General features: G+C 34.0%; 1 protein-coding gene across 4 annotated transcripts in view; it reads right to left on the bottom strand.

The window, feature by feature from the left end:
- Nucleotides 1-56: 56 nt before the first annotated feature.
- Nucleotides 57-11,798, bottom strand: part of LOC117115710 — a 34,788-nt gene continuing 23,046 nt past the window's right edge. For all 4 annotated transcript variants that reach the window (XM_033259611.1, XM_033259613.1, XM_033259615.1 and 1 more), the window contains one exon: nucleotides 57-8,948. In XM_033259611.1, the coding sequence (XP_033115502.1) occupies nucleotides 1,132-8,948 (7,817 nt within the window). In that variant the 3' untranslated portion in view covers nucleotides 57-1,131. The remainder of the gene's footprint in view (nucleotides 8,949-11,798) is intronic.

The raw sequence follows: 11,798 nt of genomic DNA, 5'->3' as shown, positions 1-11,798 counted from the left end.
ACACATACATACATATATATACACACACATACATATACATATACACATAAACACACACATCCACACACACCTCATATACACATGCATACATATACATACCCATACATAAATATATATAAAAAAAAAGATTAACAATTTAAACTTAAAGTAATACTGATAATAAAATGAAAAACTGCTTCTTAGCTTAAATTTAGTTGGATGGTGGTACGGTATTTAAGATTTTAGTCCTGAAATTCCATAAGTCAGGCAGGTATTTTTTGCAATTGTATCTACAATTTCGCCAATTTTCTCAGATCATCAAGTAAAATATGGTGTTTGTACTCAATCCAAATTCGAAATCCTCCCAGAATGTTTGATAGTCCCAAAATAGTAGGTCACTTTTAAGATTATGAAAATGTTTATCTCTAATTAAACTAAGTCTATTACAATGGAAAAGGAAGTGATCAGTATCTTCAATTATATCATGCTTACAAAGTTTACAAAAACCTGAATTATCAGTTTTGGACCATTTACATTTCGTACCTTCAAGATCGAGAGTGTTCGTTCTTGTTTTAAATTTTAAACTGACAGATTCAAAGTTGGTCATATCAAAAATATATTTTTCTACATCTGGTTTTGATTTATATTTTAAATAATCAACTAAGCCAGATTTTGATTTAGTCCTGTCAAACCATCTTTTAGCATTTTTTAATGAGCTTTGTAAAAAGATTTAAGCCAAGTATTACCAATATCCACATTAAAATGATCAATTATATCAAATTTACGCAATAACTCTTGAATATGGTTAATCCAAATCCACTTGACATTATTTTTAACTTCAATTAGTGCTTTACATAGCAATTTTTGCCATCTACTTTCATCCAAATTTTTTATTTGATTAAAGTAACTCACTCTAAATTTATTTTGTATGTGTTCGACAGACTCCCAACCTAGATCGCCAAGAAGAGCTTCTTTTGCCACATTCCTTGGTGCTTTGAGAATAATTCTCGCCATTCTGTATTGTAGGTTTTCTATTTTTTCAATAGAACTATTAGAATTACATAACCATATGGAGCTTGCAAAGTTTATGGTAGGAAGCCCTATGATTTTCCATAAAAGATCTCCGTAGTATACTCTGTTAGTAAATTACTATCAATATTCTGAAAGGTCATTGCCCTCCAATCTAAGCATGTTGTTTTTCAATACTACATTCATCCTACAACATTCCTCCATCATTTCATTAATAATAGTAATTGATAAATTACAATGGCTCATGTCAATATGGATCAGGTGTGGAGAGACCTTCAAAAGTTGAGCTAATGTTCTTCCTCTGATTGAAGATAGGTTAATCCTACTCATGTCTATCCTTGTCCAATTCAATGTCTCATTCTCACCTATTGAGTCAACCAGCTTTTCAAGATGATCAGATGTAAATGAATAATCACTCCATTTTAAGGAATTATGAGGCTTGTTATGCCTTGGTAAGTAATTATCTAAGGAATGATGAGGCCCACCAATCACCCTAATTAACTCAGCAAGTGATTTACTATCAATATCTGAAAGGTCATTGCCCTCCAATCTAAGCATGTTGTCTTTCAATACTACATTCATCCTACAACATTCCTCCATCATTTCATTAATACTACTACCTGATAAATTACATTCACTTATGTCAATACGGATCAGGTGTGGAGAGACCTTCAAAAGTTGAGCTAATGTTCTTCCTCTGATTGAAGATAGGTTAATCCTACTCATGTCTATCCCATCCCAATTCAATGTCTCATTCTCACTTATTGAGTCAACCAGCTTTTCAAGATGATCAGATGTAAGTGAATAATTACTCCATTTTAAGGTATTATGAGGCTTGTTATGCCTTAGTAAGTAATTATCTAAGGTATCATGAGGCTCACCAATCACCCTAATTAACTCAGCAAGTGATTTACTATCAATATCTGAAAGGTCATTGCCCTCCAATCTAAGCATGTTGTCTTTCAATACTACATTCATCCTACAACATTCCTCCATCATTTCATTAATAATACTAAATGATAAATTACAATGGCTCATGTCAATATGGATCAGTCGTGGAGAGACCTTCAAAAGATGAGCTAATATTCTTGATCTGACTGAAGAGAGGTTAATCCTACTCATGTCTATCCTTGTCCAACTCAATGTCTCATTCTCACCTATTGAGTCAACCAGCTTTTCAAGATGATCAGATGTAAATGAATAATCACTCCATTTTAAGCTATTATGAGGCTTGTAATGCCTTGGTAAGTAATTATCTAAGGAATGATGAGGCCCACCAATCACCCTAATTAACTCAGCAAGTGATTTACTATCAATATCTGAAAGGTCATTGCCCTCCAATCTAAGCATGTTGTTTTTCAATACTACATTCATCCTACAACATTCCTCCATCATTTCATTAATAATACTAAATGATAAATTACAATGGCTCATGTCAATATGGATCAGGCGTGGAGAGACCTTCAAAAGCTGAGCAAATGTTCTTGCTCTGATTGAAGAGAGGTTAATCCTACTCATGTCTATCCTTGTCCAACTCAATGTCTTATTCTTACCTATTGAGTCAACCATCTTTTCAAGATGATCAGATGTAAGTGAATAATCACTCCATTTTAAGGTATTATGAGGCTTGTTATGCTCTAGTAAGTAATCATCTAAGGTATGATGAGGCTCATCAATCACCCTAATTAACTCAGCAAGTGAGTGACTACCAATATCTGAAAGGTCATTGTCCTCCAATTTAAGCATGTTGTCTTTCAATACTACATTCATCCTACAACATTCCTCCATCATCTCATTAATACTACTACCTGATAAATTACATTCCCTCATGTCAATACGGATTAGGTGTGGAGAGACCTTTAAAAGTTGAGCTAATGTTCTTCCTCTGACTGAAGAGAGGTTAATCCTACTCATGTCTATCCTTGTCCAACTCAATGTTTTATTCTTACCTATTGAGTCAACCAGCTTTTCAAGATGATCAGATGTAAGTGAATAATCACTCCATTTTAAGGTATTATGAGGCTTGTAATGCCTTGGTAAGTAATTATCGAAGGTAGGCTCACCAATCACCCTAATTAACTCAGCAAGTGATTTACTATCAATATCTGAAAGGTCATTGCCCTCCAATTTAAGCATGTTGTCTTTCAATACTACATTCATTCTACAACATTCCTCCATCATTTCATTAATAATACTACCTGATAAATTACAATGGCTCATGTCAATATGGATCAGGTGTGGAGAGACCTTTAAAAGTTGAGCTAACGTTCTTGCTCTGATTGAAGAGAGGTTAATCCTACTCATGTCTATCCCATCCCAATTCAATGTCTCATTCTCACCTATTGAGTCAACCAGCTTTTCAAGATGATCAGATGTAAGTGAATAATCACTCCATTTTAAGGTATTATGAGGCTTGTTATGCCTTGGTAAGTAATTATCGAAGGTAGGCTCACCCATCACCCTAATTAACTCAGCAAGTGACTTACTATCAATATCTGAAAGGTCATTGCCCTCCAATTTAAGCATGTTGTCTTTCAATACTACATTCATTCTACAACATTCCTCCATCATTTCATTAATAATACTAAATGATAAATTACATTCACTCATGTCAATATGGATCAGGTGTGGAGAGACCTTCAAAAGTTGAGCTAATGTTCTTCCTCTGACTGAAGATAGGTTAATCCTACTAATGTCTATCCCATCCCAATTCAATGTCTCATTCTCACCTATTGAGTCAACCAGCTTTCCAAGATGATCAGATGTAAGTGAATAATCACTCCATTTTAAGGTATTATGAGGCTTGTTATGCCCTTGTAAGTAATCATCTACAGTACGATGAGGCCTACCAATCACCCTAATTAACTCAGCAAGTGATTTACTATCAATATCTGAAAGGTCATTGCCCTCCAATCTAAGCATGTTGTTTTTCAATACTACATTCATCCTACAACATTCCTCCATCATTTCATTAATAATACTAAATGATAAATTACAATGGCTCATGTCAATATGGATCAGGCGTGGAGAGACCTTCAAAAGCTGAGCTAATATTCTTGCTCTGACTGAAGAGAGGTTAATCCTACTCATGTCTATCCTTGTCCAACTCAATGTCTCATTCTCACCTATTGAGTCAACCAGCTTTTCAAGATGATCAGATGTAAGTGAATAATCACTCCATTTTAAGGTATTATGAGGCTTGTTATGCCTTGGTAAGTAATTATCTAAGATATGAGGCTCACCAATCACCCTAATTAACTCAGCAAGTGATTTACTATCAATATCTGAAAGGTCATTGTCCTCCAATCTAAGCATGTTGTCTTTCAATACTACATTCATTCTACAACATTCCTCCATCATTTCATTAATACTACTACCTGATAAATTACATTCACTCATGTCAATACGGATCAGGTGTGGAGAGACCTTCAAAAGCTGAGCTAATGTTCTTCCTCTGATTGAAGATAGGTTAATCCTACTCATGTCTATCCCATCCCAATTCAATGTCTCATTCTCACCTATTGAGTCAACCAGCTTTTCAAGATGATCAGATGTAAGTGAATAATCACTCCATTTTAAGGTATTATGAGGCTTGTTATGCCTTGGAAAGTAATTATCTAAGGTATCACGAGGCTCACCAATCACCCTAATTAACTCAGCAAGTGATTTACTATCAATATCTGAAAGGTCATTGCCCTCCAATCTAAGCATGTTGTTTTTCAATACTACATTCATCCTATAACATTCCTCCATCATTTCATTAATAATACTAAATGATAAATTACAGCGGCTCATGTCAATATGGATCAGGTGTGGAGAGACCTTCAAAAGCTGAGCTAACGTTCTTGCTCTGATTGAAGAGAGGTTAATCCTACTCATGTCTACCCTTGTCCAACTCAATGTCTTATTCTTACCTATTGAGTCAACCAGCTTTTCAAGATGATCAGATGTAAGTGAATAATCACTCCATTTTAAGGTATTATGAGGCTTGTTATGCTCTAGTAAGTAATCATCTAAGGTATGATGAGGCTCATCAATCACCCTAATTAACTCAGCAAGTGATTTACTACCAATATTTGAAAGGTCATTGCCCTCCAATTCAAGCATGTTGTCTTTCAATACTACATTCATTCTACAACATTCCTCCATCATCTCATTAATAATACTACCTGATAAATTACATTCCCTCATGTCAATATGGATCAGGTGTGGAGAGACCTTCAAAAGTTGAGCTAATGTTCTTCCTCTGATTGAAAATAGGTTAATCCTACTCATGTCTATCCTTGTCCAACTCAATGTCTTATTCTTACCTATTGAGTCAACCATCTTTTCAAGATGATCAGATGTAAGTGAATAATCACTCCATTTTAAGGTATTATGAGGCTTGTTATGCCTTGGTAAGTAATTATCGAAGGTAGTCTCACCAATCACCCTAATTAACTCAGCAAGTGATTTACTATCAATATCTGAAAGGTCATTGCCCTCCAATCTAAGCATGTTGTCTTTCAATACTACATTCATTCTACAACATTCCTCCATCATTTCATTAATAATACTACCTGATAAATTACATTCACTCATGTCAATATTGATCAGGTGTGGAGAGACCTTCAAAAGTTGAACTAATGTTCTTCCTCTGACTGAAGATAGGTTAATCCTACTAATGTCTATCCCATCCAAATTCAATGTCTCATTCTCACCTATTGAGTCAACCAGCTTTTCAAGATGATCAGATGTAAGTGAATAATCACTCCATTTTAAGGTATTATGAGGCTTGTTATGCCCTAGTAAGTAATCATCTAATATATGATGAGGCCTACCAATCACCCTAATTAACTCAGCAAGTGATTTACTATCAATATCTGAAAGGTCATTGCCCTCCAATCTAAGCATGTTGTCTTTCAATACTACAATCATTCTACAACATTCCTCCATCATTTCATTAATAATACTAAATGATAAATTACAATGGCTCATGTCAATATGGATCAGATGTGGAGAGACCTTCAAAAGCTGAGCTAATGTTCTTCCTCTGATTAAAGAGAGGTTAACCTTACTCATGTCTATCCTTGTCCAATTCAATGTCTCATTCTCACCTATTGAGTCAACCAGCTTTTCAAGATGATCAGATGTAAGTGAATAATCCCTCCATTTTAAGGTATTACGAGGCTTGATACACCTTAGTAAGTAATTATCAAAGGTATGATGAGGCCTACGAATCACCCTAATTAACTCAGCAAGTGATTTACTATCAATATCTGAAAGGTCATTGCCCTCCAATCTAAGCATGTTGTTTTTCAATACTACATTCATCCTACAACATTCCTCCATCATTTCATTAATAATACTAAATGATAAATTACAATGGCTCATGTCAATATGGATCAGATGTGGAGAGACCTTCAAAAGTTGAGCTAATGTTCTTCCTCTGATTAAAGATAGGTTAATCCTACTCATGTCTATCCCATCCCAATTAAGTGTCTCATTCTCACCTATTGAGTTAACCAGCTTTTCAAGATGATCAGATGTAAGTGAATAATCCCTCCATTTTAAGGTATTATGAGGCTTGTTATGCCTTAGTAAGTAATTATCAAAGGTATCACGAGGCCCACCAATCACCCTAATTAACTCAGCAAATGATTTACTATCAATATCTGAAAGGTCATTGCCCATCAATCTAAGCATGTTGTCTTTCAATACTACATTCATCCTACAACATTCCTCTATCACTTCATTAATAATACTACCTGATAAATTACAATAGCTCATGTCAATATGTATCAGGTGTGGAGAGACCTTAGAAAGGTGACCTAATGTTGTTCTGCTGACTGAAGCCAAGTCAATACCTTGTATATCAAGACATATTAATTTTAACTTTACATCAGCCTTGTTTAACTCATTGATAACCAAACTGAATTCAGATGCTGTACACCAATCTTTAATATGCAATTCAGATAGGTTATATGCATGTTTTAGGAAATGAATAAAAAATGATGAACTACAATTAAAGTTTAAGTTGATAGAAGTGAGATTATATGTTAAATGTAGGTTTTTCATCTCAGCTGATAGAATATTGATTTCTTTATCCTCCCATTTCGAAATATATCTGAAAAAATGTTTGGTTTTATATACCTTTGGTAGTACAACTGTGTTGTGTACAATATTTCTGCAAGAATTTTGTAAAGATTCTTCATTGGATGTATTTATCACTGGAAATACTTTCTTTACATCATAGTCTGTAAGGTATTTATATTTTTTCATAAGTGTAAATAAATGCACATTTGATGTGTCTTCATAATCAAGCACACTTCTAACAGATTGGCGCAATTGCTCACAGCATGCTTTCATTTCAATGGGCATGTGTTTATCCAATTCCTGTATTACATGGTCTTCATGATCCTTCTTTACATACTCCAAACATTGCGCTATAGAGTAAAAATTTGAGGCCCTGATTATCATCCAATGTTTAAACAATAGACAAGCATCATCACCAAGGAATCCTATTGTAAATACTCTTGTCATTTGTAAATACTTATTACATCTTATCACCTCATATTCTTCAGCTTTCAAGCTCCCTTTTTGGATTTGTTCAAACAGGTAAAATCCTGCTAGTGACTCTGAAATTAATTTATGTGGGGTAGTGTAAATCTCTCTTACATCACCTGGTTGAACAGGGCTCTCTTTATAAACAAATCCAAGTTCGAGTGCTAAATGTACCATATGTTTATCATTTGCTTTGCTCAGCAAAATACATTTGTCAATGGGCAGTTTATTTTTCTTTAAACCTTCATATATAATTTCTCCTAATATTTGCATGGCATGTCTGTATTTCTCAGGAATACTCTCAAACTGGGAAATGGAAGTTTCCCTGTCTCCCCTGTTTTGATATTGATTTAAATTGGAACAAAATAATTCCTTGAAAAGATCTGACAAATCTGTAGGAAGACATTCCTTATTTTCCCATATGGTACAAATATTAAGCAATAACAGTGGAGATGAGCATAATTCAAATGCTTTTTTGTGAGTACCACTAAACGATAGATCCTCATCCTCAGAATAATAATCATCATAATAATCATCATCATCATTATAATTATACCATGGCAAAGAATCTTTACTTTTAAATTTGAAATTTAAAGAACTACGAATATCACCATAATAATTATCATTATCAAGTCCAAACTCCCTAATTAGTGAGTCACCAATTTCAGCTTTACCAATTGAATCAAAATACTTATGTATGTATTCCTTTATGTTTCTTGGATTGAATCCCATTACTTTAATATGTATATCACACCATTTGAAAAATTTACCTATGTTGTCAGGTCGGGATGACATCAACACTGTGCATTCACCCAATTCAGTTCTTTTGAATAGATCTATTGGATTTTTAGCACCTTTTTCTAACTCATCATATCCATCTAACAAAATCACAATTTCATCAGCATGGGTGACCAGAAAATCTTTAACAGAATTGGGTGGCAATTTGTTCTTTGATATTATTGTTTGCCAATCAATTTCCTTCATAATTATGTCTACAAACATTTCACCTGCTTTTAGGTCTCTAATATTTATCAGAAACAATAATTTATTAGCAAAAGCATTATCTACATCATCAGTAGCCCACTTATAAGCAATATACCTAAGGAGTGTAGTCTTACCCATTCCTCCTTTACCTGTTATTAATACCTTACAAGAATCTGTTGACTTAATAACACCTAATACCTCTTTTAAAGATGTGGGACTACCTTTCTTTTGTTTAGATGTTGACTTGCTTTCTGATTTTTTGTCTTCTTTCTGAGACTGCATTAAGATGAGTTCAGTGAATACTTCTGCAATGTCTAATTCATGATCTTCGTGCCAGATTGTTGGTGTCATTTGGTTCACATTCTGATACAATTGCTTCTGCCTTTTATTCACTGAGTCTCTAATAATTAAATCTGTAATAAAATCAAACAAGAATACATTTCTTCTATCATGTGTATTTGTTGTAGGACTATTTGAATTGCTAATAACCCAAACACAATGGATGTTAATTTACTGAGAGCCAACAATCATCAATGGGACTGTTAGTAGTATTACATATTATATTTTAAGGAAATTTATCAATACATTTCATTTTGTTGGCTAGCAATTAGTTTAGAAGATTAGGAAAACATTGTAGTTTGAAATTTCAAAGCTCTTAATTAGAGTTGATTGCCTTAAGAAGCATAGGAAATTGTCACTGGCAATATTAGTAGGAGAGGGCACATCAATCAAGGCTCTGTATTACAATGTTGGATACAGTAGTAATAATATTTTTTTGGAAACTTCTACAGCACTGGATTCCACGATTCAGTGTTCATGGCACTTTTGCTATCGAGGCTTGGACATGAGCAGAGAAAAAAGAAACAGAAAACAAGTAGTTGAGTAGGCAGGGTTGTCAAGCCCGTATTCAGTAGGTGAATGGTTGGAAATCAGCCATTCTGATTGCAATTATTTAAAAAAAAAAAATTAATTTGTAAGGTTTTGATGTGAAATCACCTGGTATAACTCTTGTTACATAAAATTGATGGCAACTACTCATTTTGAACTACATCCAGTAATCTTGTTCCTCCCCCAATACTCTATCCTATAATGCTTTCAACAACAAATAGAGGGGATGATCATAGTTATCACTGCCATTAAAAGTATATGTGTAATAAATTCTATCAACTAATTATAATTGGTTAGATGTTGTGAAATGATTACTGAATAAAGAGGCAAGACTTAATATCCACAAAGCATAAGTTGCGGGCTAAATTGACTAGAAGAAAACTCCAGCAAAGAATATCGTAAACAACTGTAAATCTTCTGCTATGAGGCGCTAATTAGCATTAGTAAATATACAGTAAAAAGGATTACATCCAAAAAATTAGAAATTTTGGAAGTCTTAATTTGTGTAATCTTAATATTATATTAGAATATGAAATGAAATAGCTTCAAACAGAGCATCCACAGCTGTTTTAAGTTTCTCTAACTAATCTTTTCTAGATTCATAATTAAACACTAGCTGTCTGCATTCTTTAATGCCTAATTATACAATCGATCAATCTTCGGCACATCTGAACAATCTGGTACCACAATAACTTCTACAGACCTAAGCATTGTTGAGGTATGACTGGTATTTTTGCCCAAAAACATGATTTTAGGTAAAATCTTGATAAACATTGGGTTTCATGCAAAAACTTGTATTAGAGCGAATATAAATATATGTGTTATGGACACTTTAACACAAACATGATTTCAATAGACTAAAGTATTACAGAGATATGGCAATTTCATGTTTTTTATTAAAAAAGTTAACAGTGGTCAAATCAGATTTCAAGTAACTTTCATATCCCCCACATAGTGTTCTACCACCATACCAAAGGAAAAATTTGTATCCACTACTGTAACATCATTTGGATTTGAGACTGGATTAGTACAATGCAAAGGCTTCTTGCCGTTGAGAGGGAGTATAAAGTAGATTGTGTTTGGAGAGGATTGTCTCTTGTTTAATCTATCGTCAAGTGTTTGGCAAACTGGGATTGTAGTGAAAAAGTGGAATAAATTGACGTTAAAATCCAAAATTGCAGTGGTCACAATATATATTCTGCCATTTTACTACAACTCTAAGCAAGATTTCTATTGGGTGGATGGGTGCAAATTTGTAGAGAGTGGACCAAAATGGCTCAAGGGGGTGTTTAGGCAGGGTACCCTGCTGAGATTGAAGTGGCGGAGCTCAGGCTTATTTAATAAATTTCTGAAGATATAATGGTTTTCAGTGGCGGATCTAGGCAGTTGAAAAGGGGCCAGGGACAATACCACCTCAGGGAAGAAAATTTATGATTATGGCACCATCAAATGGCTGGAAATTGAACTCTCATACGATTTGAATGTCAATTTCTTTTTTTCCCATTTTTTTATTTTCAAAAATTGAGGGACTAGATTAAATTGGGCTGCTTGAATCCCCACTGTTAGTGGCACATCTAGGAATTTGATATAGAGGGGTTATTAGAAGGACTTTTTACAGATTGAGAGTCCACAAAACTTCAGCCCCACCATGGTTGGGGCTGAGTTAAGAAAATTTATGATTATAGCACCTCTGGATGGCTGGAATATGGCACTCTCAGACTAGGATTTGAATATAAATTTCTTTTTAAAAATAATTTTGACAAATTAGGGGGAGGGTTGACTTTTTTTTACCCTGGAAAATGTGGACCTTTGGTAATTTGGGGAAGGGGAAATTGCGTGGTGCGTGTACACCCGTCACACTAACTTATTCACAATTTGCTTTATAGAATTTTATAGAATTCCTTTCTCTCAACAACCATCAAGTCACAGATGTAATAGGATTTATAATTAAAGTAATTTTTTGCAACATCTATCGCACTACTGCACCTACATAATTCATTGCACAACCAATGCCATTTTCTGTACTTTTATTTCGAACAGTGTAATAGGAGGTTTGCCATCTCAAAACCAGCGTTAAATCTGAGTATTCAGCATTAGAATGTGACTAATATTTATAGTACTCACAATCGTAATTCTTGTTTTGTGACCACATATTTTAATCTCCATAGCTACTGTAAACCATTGCAATTTTATTATAACATGGCAATGAATACTAAAATTGTTAAGTATGGTAAGGGGTGCACATACGCAGCAAAAGTTTATCAAAATTTAAATGCAAAATTCAATGTCTAATTTGTCAAAACATAGGTCTAATTTGTCAAAATAGAGGTCTAGTTTCCGAAAATTAAGTTCTGATTTTTCAAAACGTATTTCAA

The sequence above is a fragment of the Anneissia japonica genome, unplaced genomic scaffold (assembly GCF_011630105.1).
Source record: "Anneissia japonica isolate Jap-2015-1 unplaced genomic scaffold, ASM1163010v1 scaffold3262_len730253_cov190, whole genome shotgun sequence".
Taxonomy (NCBI): Eukaryota; Metazoa; Echinodermata; class Crinoidea; order Comatulida; family Comatulidae; genus Anneissia; species Anneissia japonica.
Note: the sequence above shows the minus strand (reverse complement) of the source record. Positions and strands in the feature narration are given on the sequence as shown.